Source organism: Mesoplodon bidens (assembly GCF_964165515.1).
Source record: "Mesoplodon bidens genome assembly, chromosome: 15".
NCBI lineage: Eukaryota > Metazoa > Chordata > Mammalia > Artiodactyla > Ziphiidae > Mesoplodon > Mesoplodon bidens.
Genome location: NC_138171.1, coordinates 22,383,126 through 22,401,824, shown reverse-complemented (window position 1 = coordinate 22,401,824; position 18,699 = coordinate 22,383,126). Strand labels below are relative to the sequence as shown.

General features: G+C 56.7%; 1 protein-coding gene across 2 annotated transcripts in view; it reads left to right on the top strand.

Moving 5' to 3' along the window:
* The window catches only part of SRC (SRC proto-oncogene, non-receptor tyrosine kinase), a 57,179-nt gene extending 46,720 nt beyond the window's left edge, over positions 1-10,459 (top strand). For both annotated transcript variants that reach the window (XM_081255354.1, XM_081255353.1), the window contains exons 8-14: positions 1,769-1,918; positions 3,448-3,603; positions 5,707-5,886; positions 6,806-6,882; positions 7,611-7,764; positions 7,925-8,056; positions 8,353-10,459. In XM_081255354.1, the coding sequence (XP_081111480.1) occupies positions 1,769-1,918; positions 3,448-3,603; positions 5,707-5,886; positions 6,806-6,882; positions 7,611-7,764; positions 7,925-8,056; positions 8,353-8,561 (1,058 nt within the window). In that variant the 3' untranslated portion in view covers positions 8,562-10,459. The remainder of the gene's footprint in view (positions 1-1,768; positions 1,919-3,447; positions 3,604-5,706; positions 5,887-6,805; positions 6,883-7,610; positions 7,765-7,924; positions 8,057-8,352) is intronic.
* Positions 10,460-18,699: the final 8,240 nt, after the last annotated feature.

Genomic DNA, 18,699 nt, shown 5'->3' with positions numbered 1-18,699 from the left:
TGGGCACAGGTTGTCAGGGAGTCTGAGGGTCACAGAGCAAAAGGCTGTTCCCAGGGAGGGTGCTGATGCAATGGGCCCCTCTCCTTCCCCTTCTCCAGGGGCCTCAGGGGCTAGACTGGGTGCTGGGACCTGGCTTTGCCCTTCCCCCAACAGTCCTGGCCTCTCTTCCTCTCCTGTCCCTCCCCCCACAACCAGAGAATCATCACCCCTTTCTCTCCAGCCCCTCCGCACGTGGGTTGCAGACTCTCCATCACCATAGCTATGAAGCTCTCGCTTCCTGTGGGCCTGGGGCTCAGTGGGAGACGGGAAAGCAGAGCATCCGTGTCATGTGTGTGCATTTATGAGAGGCCATGTGACTGCATGCCGTGTGTGGGTCCGGGCATGTGTGTGCACACGTGGGGGTGGAATTGTCTGTGTGTTGCTGTGTGGGAGTGAATTTTTATGGGTTTGTCCTTGTGCCCAAGGGCCTACGGAGTGTGGACCTGTGTGATCATGCAGCCACTAGACACAGGCATGCCCGCGTGTGTGCACATGTGGTCAGGGCTTGGCCTTAGACTCAGGCCTGTGGCTTCTACACGCACATGGCCTGGCCATCTGTAGGAAGTCATGGTTGTCCAATGCAGGCTTTAGAGACCCAGGTATGGGTTCAAGTCCCAGCTCTGTGCCTGACTTGCTGGGTGACCTGAGGCTAGCTGCTTTCCCTCTCTGGGCCTCATTTTCCCTTCTTTACACTGGAGATTATAACCCCCACCTGAGGATTGTCCAGAGGTTTTGTGGGCTGTGGGGACTGGGCTTCTAGTATGATGCCTGTGTGCTGCTTCCTGAGAAAGGCTTTCTCTGGCCACTGGAGCCTCCTCCCCTACCCCTGGGGCTCAGCCTTGTTCCCTGATGCCACCCCAGGCATCTTCTAGGCTCAGGTTAACAGGCCTAGCCAGGCCTGTTGGGCAGAAAGAAACTTTTCCAGCCCAGAGCTCTTCCAGGCTCAAGGGAAACAGGGAGGGGGCCATCGGGATTGGCCCAGCTTAGCTTTGGCAGCCTTCAGGCCACACCCGGTACGTGGTCTTCTGCCCAGGATCGCCCCAGCCTCAGCCAACCACTGGCTGCTGCCTGAGCCTGGAGTCTTCAGGAAGAGGCAGGGCCCGGACAGTGTGCCCGTGGGCAGACCCACAGAGGGAAGGCAGTTAGGCCAGGGACACACAGCCACTTGGGACCATTCCTGTTAGGCTCCCTGCCAACATTTATCGAGCACCTACTGTGTGCCAGGCCCTCTTTTTTTTTTTTTTTAATATTTATTTGTTTATTTGGTTGTGCCGGGTCTTAATTGTGGCATGCATGTGGGATCTAGTTCCCTGACCAGGGATTGAACCCAGGCCCCCTGCGTTGGGAGCGCAGAGTCTTATCCACTGCGCCACCAGGGAAGTCCCCAGGCCCTCTTATATGTAGTCTCATTGAATCTCCCCAGCAGCTCGGGAAGTAGCCCCATTGTGCAGCGGAGGAAACCGAGGCCCAGAGAGGGCTAGCCACTTGCTCAGGTCACACAGTTGGGATGCACACCTGGACTTCAGAGGTCTTGCTAGGGCCAGGCGCTCACGGAAAGGCTCTCCGGTCAGGCGCCCCTTTGTCACTTGGCTCTGCCCCAGTGGCCGCCCCAGAACTGGGTCTCTGCCCGTGCCTCCCTTCCGTCCCGTGTTGGGTAGGTGTGCTCAGTGCCGTGGCCCCTGGGTGGGCCGGCATGGTGGTCACGGCTCCCCTTTGGCCTGCCCTGCAGGCGCCTACTGCCTCTCAGTGTCTGACTTCGACAACGCCAAGGGCCTCAACGTGAAACACTACAAGATCCGCAAGCTGGACAGCGGCGGCTTCTACATCACCTCCCGCACCCAGTTCAACAGCCTGCAGCAGCTCGTGGCCTACTACTCCAGTGAGTGCCGGGCAGGCCTCCCGGGCGGCCAGCTGGGCGCAGGGGAGAGTAGGCCCTCGGAGAGCATGGGGGGGGTCTCCGCCTATCCTATGAGCTGCAGACCCTGAGGAGGGGGGCTTTGGAGCCAAGAAGGGCCAGGACTTCTGTCGCCCTGAGGATGTGGGCTCCCGTTCCCCTCCCCCCTCTCCCTTTCCCCTGTCTCCCTCCTCCCACTCCCCTCCTCCCACCCCCTCTTTTTTCCTTCTCTCTTCCCTGTTTCCCCTCTTCCCTCCCCCCACCCCAACCTGCCCCTCTATCCTCTCTCCTCCTCCGCAGCTGCCTGGTGAGGAGGGGGCTGCCTGGAGGGGTGAGCTGGGAAGGAGGGGGCATAGGCTGGTGTCATTTGTCCCTGCAGCCTTAGGACCGGTTAGAACTGGTTACCGGGAGACAAGGAGGGGGCGGCTCTATCGATTGGCTTGTAGCAGAGAGCGATTGGATTGTAGCAGAGAGCGGGAGAGAGATCGCAGGCGGGGAGCTCACGTGCGCAGGTCGTGGGAGCGGGCCAGGCCGAGTGTGCAGGAGTGTGGCCGATCCATCTGGATGTTCAGGGCTGCCCGGCTGGACTGAGGTGTCATGGCCTGGGTGCTCCCATGTGGACAGCTCTCTGTGGGTGTCTGTGGGCCTGTGGCATGTGGCCATGGCCTGGGCGTGCACGTGTGGCCTTTCCTGAGAGCGCACGCTCCTCCTCCTCTGTTGGCTAGGCCTCCCGACTCCCTCTAGGATCTGCCACCCCGCTCTGTCCCCTTGGCCTCCACTGTAGGGTTCATTCTGAACCCCGTTCCCCCAGATCAAAACCCTCCAGGGGTTACCTTGGAATTTTAGGATAAAGACCCCCATGTGGCCTCTGAGGCCTTGGGTGGTCTAAACCTGGCTGGCCTCCCTGCCTTACCTGGGGCCCTCCTTCCCCCAGTCACTCTCCAGCAGCCCCCTGGCCTCCTTTCAGTTCCTCCAACCCAGGGGCTTATTTCTCCCTCAGGGCCTTTGCACACGCATGAGGCAGTGTGCCCTCCGCCTGGAGGGCTATTTTCCCGAGTCAACCACTCACCCTCCTGCAGATCCGAGCTCAGGTGCCACTTCCTCTGGGAAGCCTTCCAGGATGCCACCCAGCCTACCTGCTATTGCATGCACAGCTCTCCTCTGTCACACTCGTGGTCCTGGGAGGTGATTAAGGGACGTTGGGTGTCATCCTGGACTATGCACTCCCTGAGGGCAGGGTTCCACTGGGTCCCTGGCACCTGCCTAGGTAGCCCCCGCTTAAAGTCTGATGAATGAATGACTGACTCAGGGAGCAGATGCATGAGGCGGTGTGGGCCTGTGTCGGGGACGGTTGTGTACACACAGGTATGGACGCCTGGCCTTGGGGGTGTCCTGTGCCTCCCCGAAGCCTGTGTGTATACAGTGTGTAAGTCTACACACACACACACCGTGGGACATGGAGACCCCAGCACGGACGCCGGGCCTGAGCTCCACCTCCCTGCCTCTGTCTTCAGAACACGCTGACGGCCTGTGCCACCGCCTCACCACTGTGTGCCCCACGTCCAAGCCACAGACTCAGGGCCTGGCCAAGGACGCCTGGGAGATCCCCCGGGAGTCGCTGCGGCTGGAGGTCAAGCTGGGCCAGGGCTGCTTCGGAGAGGTGTGGATGGGTAAGGCCTTGCCCCGGCCCCGCACACCCCGCCATGTGCCCACCTGCGAACCAGGCAGATGTCTGTCCAAAGTGGCAGCTCAAGGTCCCATGAGTCCCCCAGCCTTCGCCTCCACGAGTCCCATCACCTCTGCTGAATAGGGGGCCCTACTTTCAACATGGAGCTCCCCCAGTGGTGGCTGACAGCAAGTTGGGGTATAGACCACCACACCTCCGCACACCGTGGTACCTGTTTACCCAGAACTGCTCAGGGCTGGGCATCGTGACTCCCCAGTGACGTGCCGTGTGGCCTGGGCTGGGTGGCTTCACTCTGCAGGGCTATTTTCCCGAGTCAACCACTCACCCTCCTGCGGATCCAAGCTCAGGTGCCACTTCCTCTGGGAAGGCTTCCAGGATGCCACCCAGCCCACCTGCTGTTGCATGCACAGCTCTCCTGTCACTCATGGACAGAGCCTCGATCTTCCCAACTGTAAAATGGGGCTGGTGATAATAGGACCCGCTGGTGGGGTTGAGAGAACTCTGGCCCCGTGTGGGTCCACACGTTAGCTTCAGCTGTGGGAAGAGAAGCCCCTGCTCACAGAAGGAATACAGGGTCTGACGTGTTCCAGGCCTGTTAATGATCTCCTGTCTAACTCTGGAGCAACGGCCAAACCGTCCTTGAAAACAAATGCCGCGCAGCCCTGACAAAACCCAGGCCCCCTTCTGCTTTGGTTTCTGCTGACACAGGAGTTGCGGAGGCAGTGGTGAGGCAGACCTGGCTGTCGTGAGCCTGCGCGTCCAGCGAGGGGTGTGTGTGTGGGGGGGGTGGGGGCGCATGGCCGTGTGCTGTTTTCAAGGTGGTTTCATCTGAGCCTCAGTATTCACTTGGCGTCACCACCACCAGTTCCCTCCCTTCAGAGGAAGAGATGATGGAGGAGAGCAGAGGGGGTTCCTGGGTGGCAGCACTGCAGGGACAGAGGCCTGCAGGCTGGAGGTCAGGCCAAGTCAGGAAAGGGGAGGCTTTGAGCTGGGGAGAGGGGAGGGGGATGAGAAGCCAGCTCCCAGGCACAGGCACAAAAAGAGGATATGAGCAAAACCTGAAAAATCCATGGCGTCAGCCATTCCTGTGGCTGCAAAACTCATTCCTGGCTTGGGCATGCGGTGAATAGTCAGTGGGGGAAGCTCCCGTTCCTCCGTGGATGATCCAGGTAGACTCAGGAAGTGCCTGGTACGCATGCCCAGAGGGCGTGTGCTGGGAAGGCCACAGACAGGGGCCCGAGCCCCAACTCGCACCTGGAGGCCCAGAGATGGGCAGGAATGGGCCCAAGGCACCTCAGGCCCGGCTGGGACAAAACTCAGATTAAACACACTGGTTTAGAACACAGCTTCCCCTGAGGCCTCACAATTTAAAAACCAGGTAATAATAAAATGACAGCTGCAGCTATTATTAACTGTGTCCTTACAGTGGGCTTGGCCCAGTGGCTAAAATCTCATTTAATCCTCAAACAGCCCACAGGTGGATACTATAGCATCCCCATTTTCCGGATGAGAAAACCGAGGCTCAGAGAGGGGAACTGACTCACCTATGGTCTCACTGTTGGGAGGAGGCAGAGGTGGGAGCCAAACTCCTGCCAAACTGACCTCCGAGCCCTTCTACTTAGTGTGATGCCTTGCTGTTTGGGGAGTGTGGCTTGAGACAAGCTCTTGTTCTGGGGGCCTTGTTCTGTGGTCGGCTCTGCCGCACCCCCGCCCCCACGAGTACATGCTCCATCTGCTATCACCTGGGCCACCCAGAAGGAACATGACTACCCAGGAGGGGGCAGTTGAGTTGGAACCATGGTCCCCCAACTCTCAGATGAGTGTACTGCTTTGGGGGACATTTCTAATAATCAGCGTCCGAACAACAGCTCTTGTTTCTGGAGCGTGCCCTGTGTGAGGAGCGCCCTGCCCATCTGCAGATGGGGACACTGAGGTCCAGAAAGGGGCTGGGCCTTGGCTGGGCTTGTCACGTGGCCTGGCCTGGGAGGCCAGAGCTGAAATTGGTACCCAGGCAGGCAGATCCTGGTCCCTATGAGGTGGGAATAGGGGTCCTCCCATGAGGCAGCCTGCACCCCTTTCCACACAGGGACTTGGAATGGCACCACCAGGGTGGCCATCAAAACTCTGAAGCCCGGCACGATGTCTCCGGAGGCCTTCCTTCAGGAGGCCCAGGTCATGAAGAAACTGAGGCATGAGAAGCTGGTGCAGCTGTACGCGGTGGTGTCTGAGGAGCCCATCTACATCGTCACGGAGTACATGAGCAAGGGTGAGGCCTGCGTGATGGCGCGGACACATGGGTGGCCCCTGTCTGGGGTCCTCCCAAAAGGGCAGGTGGGATGTGCTTCACCTCCCACCACATCTAGAGCATATGCCTTTAAAGGTGGAATGAATGGGAAGAATCAGCTTCCCATGTCAATGGAAAGTTAAACCAAAGGTTGCCTTTCTCCGTTCATTTTGTTTTTAATGATTTCCCACAATGCATCTATGTCCCCCCGTTTGCTGGTTCTGTAAAGCCATTTGCCATTCTGGGGCTGGAAGGAGAACTCCCTGAATCCTCCAAGCTGAGCCACATCTGGGTCAAGTTCCTGGCTTGACTTTTACTTAGTTTTGAAATTAATTATTTTTCAAAATTCCACTTTTTGGAGGTATAATTTACATGTGATAAAATACACCCATTTTAAGTGTCCAGTTTGGTGAGTTTTAACAAATGGGTATGCTGTGTATCTCTTACCACAATCGAGATATAGATCGCCATCACCCCAGAAAGCACCCTTGTACTCCTTTGCAGATAGTACTCTCCAGCCCCAAACCCACACAGCCACTGATGTGCTTTCTGTCTTCATAGAGTTGTTTCTTCTAGAATTTCGTATAGGTAAATCTTTTACATCCGAGGGTTTTCCTTCTTGTTGTGTGTATCAGTAGTTTGTTCCTTTTTGTTGCTGAGTAGTATTCCATAGTATAGCTGTACCACAGTTCTGTTTGCCTAGAGGCGGACATTTGGTTGTTTCCCATCCTGCTTGCCTTTTGAGTGACAAACACAGACTTTATTCAGAGATGGGTTTGCACAAAATCTGCTGTGTGGTTAAAGTGAGGCCAGCCTGCCCCGGTGGACAAGATCTGGAAATCACTGCTTCCTGGCTCAGGGAGGACAGGGCCGGGGCTAGAGCTGCTTTCTCTCTCTCCAGGGAGTTTGCTGGACTTTCTCAAGGGGGAGACGGGCAAGTACCTGCGGCTGCCTCAGCTGGTGGACATGGCTGCTCAGGTGAGTCAGCCCCTCCCCGCTCCCACACCTGACCCTGAGCTCTCTGACCCACCTGGCTCAGCCATGTCTGGCCTCTTGAGTGCCCCCTCCAAGGAGCTTGTCTTGATTGCCCCACACTCACTGATCTCATCCCATGTATTACTGGGACCACTTACAGGTGCTGTGAGTGGTGGTTCGGGCAGAGGAAAGAGCCCTTCCCTGGGCATCAGGAGTCACTGACTTGCTATGGGACCTCAGACCTCAGTTTTCTTCTCTGTCAACGTCAGTCACTCATCAAACATGTATTAGTACTTGCTTGCTGTAGGCAGTGCTCAACAACTACTTTTTAATTTAATCCTTAATACAATCAGGTGGTAGAGATGGCTACTATTCCATTTGACAGATGAGAAAACTGAGGCTCAGGGAGGGGACTTGGGACAACAGGCAGGACCTGACACTCATCTGTGTCTCTGGGAGCATCTGGGGCCTCTTTTGCGTGGTCACCCCACTTCCCTGGCTGCATCTTGTCTCGTGCCTCCCCTTTGTCCTTTGCCCTATGCTACCTCTTTCTGCTGGGCACTGGTCATGCTTTTTGTGCCAACAGTATTTATTGTAAATTGACTTCATTGCCTGAGGAACTGGGAAGGGTGGGGCATTCCTGGGGATAACACCACCCCTGGGCATGTGCCGTGTGATCTGGGAAGGGCAAGGGGTGGCCCCTGAACCAGGCTCCTGGGTTCTGCCTACAGATCGCTTCAGGCATGGCGTACGTGGAGCGGATGAACTATGTCCACCGAGACCTCCGTGCTGCCAACATCCTGGTTGGAGAGAGCCTCGTGTGCAAAGTGGCTGACTTTGGGCTGGCTCGGCTCATTGAAGACAATGAGTACACAGCCCGGCAAGGTGGGCAGGCTCCCGGCAGATGCCATGTGGCCGTGGGGAGTCACACCCCTTCTCTGAGCCTCAGTTTCCTCCTCTGTCAAGTGGGGCTAAGAATGGTGCCTATCTGGCAGAGCGGTCATGATGTTCTCCTGAGCTCCCCCGACCCTTCTTGGTCCTGCAGGTGCCAAATTCCCCATCAAGTGGACGGCTCCAGAAGCTGCCCTCTATGGCCGGTTCACCATCAAGTCAGATGTGTGGTCCTTTGGGATCCTGCTGACAGAGCTCACGACAAAGGGACGGGTGCCCTACCCCGGTAAGAGGGCTCCCCACAGCCCATCTTTGGTCTTTCTGCCCCTGCCCTGGTGACCCCTCTGCTCAGGTGACCTTGGGCAAGTCAAACCCCGTCCAGGGCCTTCCCCACCTGTATAACAAAGAGGTTGACCATCTGATCTTAGGCTCTGTCAGGGCTCCCAGCCTTGGGGAGGGCCTTACCCACGGTCACAGCCACCCTCTCCTAGGCAGGAAGCCCTCCTTGTTGTCCCCATCAACTTCCCTCTGCCCGACTTTCCTCAGTGGAGCCAGCCTACTCATGCTTCCCTCTGCCCACAGGGATGGTGAACCGCGAGGTGCTGGACCAGGTGGAGAGGGGCTACCGGATGCCCTGCCCGCCCGAGTGTCCCGAGTCTCTGCATGACCTCATGTGCCAGTGCTGGCGGAAGGACCCAGAGGAACGGCCCACCTTCGAGTACCTGCAGGCCTTCCTGGAGGACTACTTCACATCCACCGAGCCCCAGTACCAGCCCGGAGAGAACCTATAGGGCGTGGGCTACAGGGCCAGACTGCCTTCTTGGCTTGGATCTTGAGCTGGGTGGCCCCTGACGTGGGGTCTTGCCTGCCTCTGCCTGCCCGCCCCCTGTTGATCCTCTCTGTGGGGCTGAATTGCCAGTGACGAGGCCCCTCCCTCTTTTGTGGCATGGAAGGGCTTGGGGCCTGGGGCTGCCCTGGGGGCGGGGTCCAAGACTGGCGCAGTGACTGTGCCCCCGCCCCTGGCCAGCCGCACGCCTCCTCCCTGCGTTCCCTCCTGGAGCTCCGCGCATCTCAGCAGGAGGAACTGGGAAGAAGGGCTGGGCTGAGAGCACCCTTTTCTTAGCCTCAACCTACTGCACGCACTGGCCCTTTCCCACTTCCACGCCACCCCAGGTCTGTCTGCAGAGCTAGCCAAAGAGCCTTTCCAAAGAGGAGTGATGGGCCACTGGCCCTCGGCCTGCCTGCCACCCTGCCCCTTGCCATCCATTTCTGAAACACCTGTTGGTGAAGGCTGCTGGGTCCAGCCCCCTCTGCTGTGGCTCCCAGGCTGGTGAGGCCTAGCTTGACTTGATGCTGGTGGGTGGGGTGGACACCTCCCTCAAACCCTGCCCTTCTTAGGCCTGAGGGATCCTTAGAGATCTTCAATTCCTTGTCCCCATACTACCCATGGGGAAACTGAGTCCAGAGAGGGGATGTGACTTGCCCAAGGCAACAGAGCAGTTCAGGGTTGAGGTGGGATTGGAACCTGGTGCTCCCTCTGTCTTCCTCAGGAACCAACAAGATTGTCCTTGGAGGCACTGTGGACAGACTGGGGCAGCCCAGGGGACAAGGGGCCTGAGGACGGGTTAGAGATAGCAGAGAGAGTCCTGCTGCCACTGTTTGCTCAGTGGGCTATTGTGGGGGGAGAGAGTGGAGGTAGATGTGGGGCTGAGCTAGAAGTGAAAGGTACAAGGGTAGGGAGGCAGGTTTCAATCAGAAGGTGGGAGGTACTTGACCTTTGGAGCTAGCCAATCATGAAAGAAAGTGAGCTCACCGGCTCTGGAGGCAATCAAGCAGAAATAGAAGATCCAAATGATTGGGAGGCCCTGGCCTCAGGAAGGAACCCCAGGTCCTCCTTTCCCCAGTTTGTCCTGTGTCATTTCAACGCCTGGCCCCTGCTCTTCTCCCCAAGTTGGCACCCTTAACTCACAAGTACGGAAAGGAGTGCCTAGACTGGGGTGAGGAGAGAGGACTGGGGTGTCTATTGCCACACACCAGGACTGGCTGTGTGCCCTCGGGAAGCCCCTGCTTCCTTCTCTGGGCTGCAGTGTCTGCCTCCATTTGTGGCCATGGCCTCTGCAACTGCTCCACTCCCGTCCAGACCCTGTGGCCTGGCATCACGTGGTGTGCTCAGCCCATGGCATCAGGAGACCGTGTTTTGGCCCTTGGGCTATGTGGTGGCTTCTCCCTGGACCTCAGTGTGTCCTTCATAAATGGGGCAGCCAACAGTTTGTAGGCATCTTGCCAAGGGCCCCTGTGTGTGTGTGTGTGTGTGTGTGTGCGCGCGCACGTGTGCACATGTATGTTCCTCCATGTGTGTTCATATTTAACATGTAAAAACGCCCCCTGCTCTGTCCCCCAGACCTGTTGTACATTTCACCCACAGCCCCCCCATCATAGCAATAACGTTCCCGCTGCCAGGGGTTCTCGAGCCAGCCAGGCCCTGCCAGTGGGGAGGGAGGCCAAGTGGTGCCTGCCTATGAAATTTCAACTTTTCCTTTCATACATGTTTATTACCCAAGTCTTCTCCTGTCCTGTCTCCGTCCCAGTCGAATCTGGACTCACTTACCCCAGCGCGCTCCCAAATCCCCTTCTGACTGCACAGTGTCCTTTGTATAAGGTGTCCTAATACTGTCTTTTTTTTTTTTTTTTTAAACAGTGTTTTGTAGATTTCAGATGACTATGCAGAGGCCTAGGGGACCCCCGGCTCTGGGCAGGGCCTGGGGTTCCTGCGTTCCTCGGCCGAGGCCTGTGGGGGGAGGGGGGATTTGGAATTGGTTGTAAATACTTTGCATATTCTCTGATTAAACACAAACAGACCTCAGAGTTTGGTCAGCGGTTTCTTGAGTATTGTGTGCTGGAGAGTGAGAGGGGGTGGGATGTGGGGACAGGCTGTGTCAGAGGGGTCTTTGTGCAGGCAGCATTGGTGGCTGGAGGGCTTGAGGCCAGAGAGGGACATAATCAGATTGGAGATCTCTGGAATGCGGCTGTGTGTGCACATCCATCCCTGAGTTTGGGGAGTGACTGTGCCTGGCAGAAACCTTGCTTGTGTCTGAGATGCACCAGGCGAAGCACAGGGCTTGTGAGCGGGAAGTGTGAGCAGTTGAAGACTCTTTGCCCTGGGTGGATGGTGGCAGTTGACACTCTGGGGGCCCCACAGGGCTGTCAGGCCCTTGTGGAGTTGTGGATGTCCTCACAGGGAGATGTGGCTGTGTATGCTGTGTGTTTCCCAGGAGTGCTGGGCTGGGTGGGTGTGGGGGTGGTGAGACTGGGTTAGCAAAAGCCCTGGGCACCCTGGAGAAAAATCCAAAGACCCTTCCTCTCCTCCCTTCTCGCCTCCACCAAGGCACACAATCTGGGAAGTTCATTTGCAACAGTCTATAGGAAGAAATTTATTTTATATCAGATCACACACCGATCCATGTAAGTTACCTCTGGTAGTAGTAACACTGTTTAATCTGTATAATTAAAAACAGATCTCAAAATCAGGATGTTTCTCTGTTCACTGTTATTTTCACAAGCCAAATACCACAATGTCCGGTCAGAATGGACACCTGGAGACCCCAAGGGTGTACATGTGTCTTGGGAGCAGAGGTAGGAGCATGGGTGTGAGTGTGCGCTCGTGGGTGTGTGCCTTTGTGCTCACTGGGGTATGCTTGTGGCCCTGTTTGCTCATGGGTGTCTGTGTTGGTGTGTGGACACGTGTCCAGGTGGCCTGTGAGTTTGGATGCCCAGATGTGTGAACCTGTTTTTCCTGGCCCTGTGTGCAGAGATTTGTGTGTACTGCGGGGACACCACTCTAGGTGGTTCTGTCTGAATCTGTGGGCTCCCCCGGGGGCACGGGCCCCGACGTGTGTGGTGGGGCTCTGCTTGTCTGCTCGGGGCAGTGTGTGTGTCCGCGTGGATGATTGTGGGCTCAGGGCGTGCACGGGGCGCCGGCCTCTCCGCCAGGGCCCACATGCACCGGGGGGCGCAAGGACACGTGCGAGCAGCCCAGCCCGGGGACGCGCCCCAGCCCCGGCGGGGACAAAGCGCTCGTCCGCGCTACCGCGGCGGGTCGGGAGTGCGCCTGCGCGGCGGCGAGCCGCGGGTCTAGCCGGGGAAGAAGCTCCGAGACCCCTTTATCTGCATCACTCGCCGGCCTCACCAAGTGGTTCAATGCGTGTGTCTCTCTCTGCCTCCTCCGTCTTTGTCTCTCTTTGTCTGTCTGTGCCTCTTTAGCTCTCTCTCTGGCTCTCTGGCCCTGGCTCTCTTGTCTTCACAATTTTTTGCGTTTCTTTCCTCTTCCCTAAACCCCCTCCCCCCGCACTCATTGGTCTTTCTCTGGGTGCTTCTGCTTTTCTGTCTCCGCTTCTATGTGTCTGTTTCTCACTGTTGCTAGTTTCTCTTTTTCTCTGTGCCTCGTGGCCGTCTCTGTTTCTCTAGTCTCTCTCTCTCTGTGTCTCTGTCTCAGATTTTATTTCCTTATCAATCTCTGTACGGCTCTGGTTCTCCTCCAGACCCTCTCACACCTCCGTGCCTTTGCCCAGGCTGTTTCCACGACTTAGAGTGCCCTTTCTTTCTTCCCTGCAACCTGGCAAACTCCTCTTCATCCTTCAAAACATCTCAAAGGCCACAGACCACCTCTGGGTGCTTTCCCTGACCCCCTGGCACTTGCAAGGGTGGTCACGGCCGTTCACACAGCTCCTCCCCTAGAATGAGAGCTTGAGGGGCTGGGGAAATTCTGGCTGATGCACCGGGGTGCTTTCTGATCAGAGAAGGGAGGCAGGAGTTTGCTCTATTGTCTCTGGCTCCACTGGTTTTGACTTCCCCACTCTGGGCCTCTGTTCAGTTTGCTTCTTTTTTTTTTTTTTAAGATGTTGGGGGTAGGAGTTTATTAATTAATTAATTTATTTATTTTTGACCACGTTGGGCCTTCCTTTCTGTGAGGGCTTTCTCTAGTTGTGGCGAGCGGGGGCCACTCTTCATCGCGGTGCGCGGGCCTCTCACTGTCTCAGCCTCTCTTGTCGTGGAGCACAGGCTCCAGACGCGCAGGCTCAGTAATTGTGGCACATGGGCCTAGTTGCTCCGCGGCATGTGGGATCTTCCCAGACCAGGGCTCGAACCCGTGTCCCCTGCATTGGCAGGCGGATTCTCAACCACTGCGCCACCAGGGAAGCCCTGTTCAGTTTGCTTTTGCTCGACTCTTCAAGAGAAAGAGCGAAAAGGCGAGTGACGTCTACTCTGCTGGGACCACCATCTCACTGCCCCGCTGCCTGCTCCTGCTTCTGCTGCCCTGTTCAGTTTCCAGCCCACTTCAGGCGATTGGAGACCCTGGGACCCCCTCGTCCCCTCCGCCTTCCCTTCCTGGTTTCAGTGGTTTTTCTCATTCTACATGCATTTTTTTTTTCTTTTTGAGAAAAGTAAGATGATGTTTGCCCCCATGGGAAAAAATATTCCTTATAGTAGGGTAGGAAAGATACAGAAAAGCACATACAAGAAGACGGTAATTTGTGCTCTCTATCCCCTCCCTCCCACCTAGAAAGGACGGGGCATGTTTCTGGGTGCGTGTCCATCTGGGCCTGTCGCCTGTCCTCTGCACACTGGCTTCAGTGTGTCCTTGTCTCTCTGTCTCTCTCTGAGTGTGTCTCTCTGTCTCTCCATCCTCTGGCCCATAGTTACTGGCTGCCACTCTGGGTTGCTGGCCTATCGATTCTTTCAGATATTCATATGTAAAACTTATATTAAAGGTGAACCTTGGGCCCCATCCTGCCGCAGCCCTGCTCGCCCCTGTGAGTGCACGCGCTCGCCTGTGGATCTGTGTCAGGCCCCCTGTGCCGGCTCTTTCTCAGCCCCCTCCCTGCCTTCCTTTCCCCATGGTTTCATTGACCTCCCTTCCACCAGTTGCACTTCTAGTGTGTGCAATGTGTGTGTGTGACGTGTGCAGTGTTCGGGGCACGTGCGTATTCCTGATCCTTCCAGGCTGCAGCTCCGCTGCTGTTGGTCTCTGCTCATCCTCTGCTGCTTTCATCACCTCCCTCCCTCCTCAAATTCCAACTAGACCTTGTGCTGGACACACACACACACACACACACACGCGCACACACACGCACACACACATGGTCCCTCGTCTTTTTCTCTCATCTCTGTCTTCTTTTCCCATGTTTCTCTTGGGGGCTCCAAAAAGCTGTGGTTTGCAGAGAGAAAAAGTGAGACTGACAGAGACAGAAACATGGAGATAGAGATGGAGATGGGGGGGTGGCACGGGGGTGGGGGGAATCAGGCCGGGAGATGGAGCTCTGTCCATCTGTCTGTCCATCCCAGTCTCCCCAGCCCTCCCTCCCTGGGGCTTTTCCCACCCAGTGCTGGGCTGTGCTTCCCTCAGAGTATGTCCCGTGGGATCCAGGGCTCTGCCTTCTGTCCATCTGTCCAAGCGTCTGTGTGTTTGCCTCTGCCGCCACGCCTCCCCCTTGCTGTGGTCTCATTAAATGCCCTTCTCTTTATCTGATTGTCCTGCGTGTGTGTGTGTGCATGGGTGCGTGTGTCTGCGGCTGGATCTCTGTGCCAGTGGGTCTGTCTCTACCTCCCACCTCCAACTTCCTGCAATTTTATTAAATATCCTTCTCTTTCTTCTTCCCTTTCTTGCCGCCCTCTCGGTGTGTGTGCATCTGTGTACGTGCATGTCTGCGAATGAACCTCTCGGCCACCCCCTTTCCCCTTCCCCGGGATTCCTGGGACTTGGCTTCTGGGGTCACTTTCTGCTCACTCCCCATCCTGGCCCCAGACTCAGCCCCATGCTCCCTCCAGCCTCTGCCTCAAGGCCTCCCTCCTGGACAGTCTCCCTGGCGACTATCCCCAGGACACCTCACCTTTGACCCTCCAAACTCAACTCACCTCCTGTCCTCTCCTGCCCGCTCTGGGGAGGGCCCCACCATTCAGCCTCCAGCCAGCCCTGGGCCGCACTCACCATCACTCACCCTCCCTCTGCCATGGCCTTCCTTTTTTTCTTCCCACCTCTGGCCCTGCTCAGAATCCTTTGTCTCTGGTGGAGGAAGCCCCATCTCCCTCACCTGCCATTCCAGGCCTTGCCAGGCTGGCTCCAGTTGCCCGTGGCACGCTGACTGCCTGACACGTCTTTCCTTCCTTCAGCCTGGACATCCACCTCCTCTGGGAAGGCCTCCTGATTGCCCCTTCCCTGGCTTCCCTTGGCTCCAGCACTCCCTGCAGTAGGGTCCTTCCTAACCTTGGCCTCGTGTTATGCAGTCCCAGGCTGGGCACCCAACCAGGGCCCCGTTATGACTTTCATGGGCCCTAGTCAGCTTTGCCTTCATGGACCCCTTTCTCCATAAAAAATATATATATATTTTTTGCAGTACGCGGGCCTCTCACTGTCGTGGCCTCTCCCGTTGCGGAGCACAGGCTCCGGACGCGCAGGCTCAGCGGCCATGGCTCGGGCCCAGCCGCTCCGCAGCACGTGGGATCTTCCCGGACCGGGGCACGAACCCGTGTCCCCTGCATCGGCAGGTGGACTCTCAACCACTGCGCCACCAGGGAAGCCCCATAAAAAATATTTTTAAAAATTCTATTTTACGACAACATTGATATAAAGTTGAATATATTAACATTATATATGAAAACATTTTCTTTGAGTTAAAGTTCATTTTTCTTCCGAGTTTAAAAGAAGTTAAAACATTTTTCACGGGCACCTAAAGGTATGGTGGGCTGTAGGTTTACTGAGCGCTGTAGGTTTACTGAGCGCCTTCTCTGTGCTGACCATGGGCAATGGCTGTTGGGGGCAGGCTGTGTGTCCTCCGCACATTCCACCCTCTCTGAATCTCTCTTCCTCTCGACTCTGGCCCCTGTGGACTGCCCTTGACTTCCGTGTGAGTGCATCAAAGCCACATGATGTGTGTATCACCCGGCCTCCTGAGTCTCCGTCCCTCTCTGTCCATTTCTCTCACCCTAACAGGTTTGTCCCTTGCTCTGGGGTCCCCTGTTAATTCATTCATTCCCCCAACAAACATGCGTGGCCCTGGTGTCTACGTGTCTGCCGGGGGGGAGCAGGGATCTGGCTCCCTGACTCTCTCTCAGGCCTTCTGCCTTCCCAGATCTTTGGGCTTGTTGAATTTCCAATGTGGGCTCTCTCCCTGTAGCCCCCTCTCCTTGCCATGAGCTGGGGGTGGGTGTTTCTTTTCATTCCCTGGGCTCTTCAGACTCTTCATAAAGCACTCATCACGGAGCAGCTGCCCCTGCCCGGCCGTGTGTGCATGTACGTGTGTGTTTGCCTGTATCCGCGAAGTGCATCACCGCCCCCCCTGCCCCCCCCCACGACTACCCACCAGCTTCCAGGGATCTGCCCCACCCCCATACCTCCATCTAGATTATTCCAGCTGTGCCTGCCCCCTCTTGCCGTCCCCTCCAGGGCTCTCCCTCCCTCTGCCCTCCTCAGCCTTTTCCTTCCACATTCATCCTAAATGCCTTCCAGCTTTGCTCTCACTCAGGTGTGTAAGCATTCATTGAACACGTTTCCGGTGTATGCCTGACCCTGGTTGGGGGTTAGGGGGTCAAGGGGGAGAAAAATCTGCTGGGGAGCAGCCGTGGACAAGGCACTTAGTGTCCAGAAGGACAGATGAGCAGAACAGATGCAGAAAGGCCCACGGTCCCAGTAGAGTAGAGACGGGGTCCTGAGCTTGAACAGAGCATCCGGGAGGGCTCCCTGAGGAGTGGGCTCAGTGAGGCCCGAGGGCAGCAGGTGGAGAAGCGGGGCGGGGAGGAGGGTTGTGGCTGGGCGGGAAGCACTCCAGGCAGCAGGACCTCCATGCGAAGGCCAGGAGGGGGGAGCCAGCGGGCTGGGGTGGGACAGCCATCGAGTCATCACATCCCCTTGTTTCTCTGCCCAGCCCCCATTCTCCGCTTTTCTAGGGGGTGTGATTGTGTGAGGGGGAGTGAGCGAGAGGGAGACAGACAGACTTACAGACCAACACCGGGAGAGGGCGAGAGAGGTGCACGGAACTCCGCTCTCCCTGCTTCTCTCCAGCTCGCTCCTTCCCCCTTCTCTCTGGGGCTTCTCGAAACCTTATCTTTTCTCTGGGCTTCCTGCAACTGTTTATGTATGCACACACCTGTGCTGTGTATATATGGCGTGCATGGGCCATGTATATGTTGTTCATGTAGTATAGTGTGTGTGGCGTGTGTATGTGGTGTGTGTGTGTTGTGCGTGGTGTGTGTGTGGTGTGCATGCTGTGTGTGGTGTGAGTGTGGTGTGCATGGTGTGCATGGTATGTGTGTGTGTGGTGTGTGTGGTGTGTGTGGTGTGTATGTAGTGTGTGTGGTGTCTTAGTGTGTGTGTGGTGTGTGTGGTGTGTGTGGTGTGTGGTGTGTGTGGTGTGCGTGGTGTGTATGTGTAGTGTGTGTGCGTGTGGTGTGCGTGTGGTGTGTGTGGTGTGTGTGGTGTGTGTGTGGTATGGTGTGTTTGGTGTGGTGTGTGTGTGCGTGGTGTGTGTGGTGTGTGTGGTGTACATGGTGTGTGCGTGGTGTGCATGGTGTGTGTGGTGTGTGTGGTGTGGTGTGTGTGGTGTGTGGTGTGTGTGCGTGTTGTGTGCGTGGTGTTTGTGTGGTGTGTGGTGTGGTGTGTGTGTGGTGTGTGTGGTGTATGTGGTTTGTGGTGTGGTGTGTGTGGTGTGCATGTTGTGTGTGTGCGTGGTGTGCGTGTGTTGTGTGTGTTGTGTGTGATGTGTGTGGTGTGTGTGTGCGGGGTGTGTGGTGTGCGTGGTGTGTGTGTGGTGTGGTGTGTGGTGTTGTGTGTGTGTGGGGTGTGGTGTGGTGTGTGGTGTGTGCGTGGTGTGTGCGTGTGGTGTGGTGTGTGTGTAGTATGTGCGTGTGGTGCATGTGGTGCGTGTGGTGCATGTGGTGTGTGGTGTATGGCATGTGGTCCCTTGCTGACCCCCTGGCTGCTCCCTGAATCCAGCATGGGCTGTGCTGAGGGTCCCTCCCATCCATTCAGGCATCTTTCTTTCTTTCATTCATTCCTTTGCTTGCTGTGTCTTAAAACCCCAATCTAGCCGTCCTCAGAGGCAGCCCTGGGTGGCCTGGGTGCCTCTCTCTCTTCCTCTGCCGATCTTTCTCTCCCTCTGTCATTTGGCCTCCATCCCTGTTTTCTCCTTCCAAACTCCCTTCTCAGGGTCGCTCCTTTGGTTGTAGACGTCTGTGTCCTTCTTGCATTCGTGTCTGTCGGTCATCTCTCCATCCCCCGCTCCGCTGCCTTTCTCCTTTTCTCTCTCTTTGTTTTCCTGTCTTTCTTTGTCTCTGTGTCTGTGTCTCTGGCTTTCTTTTTGTTCTGTTCTTTGTTTGTCTCTTTCCGTCTCTGCCTCTCAGTTTTAGCTTGACTCTACGTGTTACCTGCATTAATTTGTTTTTTCTGCCAAGATGTGACTGTCTGTGTGCGTGTGCGTCTGTGTCCCACAACATGTCCCCCCATTCACTTACCCACCCCCCCAGCACTTGTGCGGGGTCCTCAGGCTTGTGCATGTTTCCGTGTGGCCAAGCCGGGGTCTGGCTCATCTGACCCCTGAGGCTCCGGCTCTCCTGTCCCTGTGGCTTGTCGAATTCCCAGTGTGGGCAGCCGCCGCCTCCCTCGCTCCAGTCTGGGGGGTGCCTGCCATCGGCTGGGGGCTTTGTTTCCTTTCACGCCCCCGGCTCTTCCTAGATCACTCATCGTGAAGCAGCTGCTCCTTCCCCGGCTGGTGTGTGTGTGTGTGGGGGGGGGGACACAGAGTGACTAACAGGGACACTTGCCCCCTCCCCGGACACCCTCTCTTTGGGGTCCTCGGCTGTTGTGCTCATTCTCTGAGTCGTTTGCATTTGTCCCTACGTTCAGTCAACTCCCTGAGCCTCTCCTGTGCTGGGGGTTAT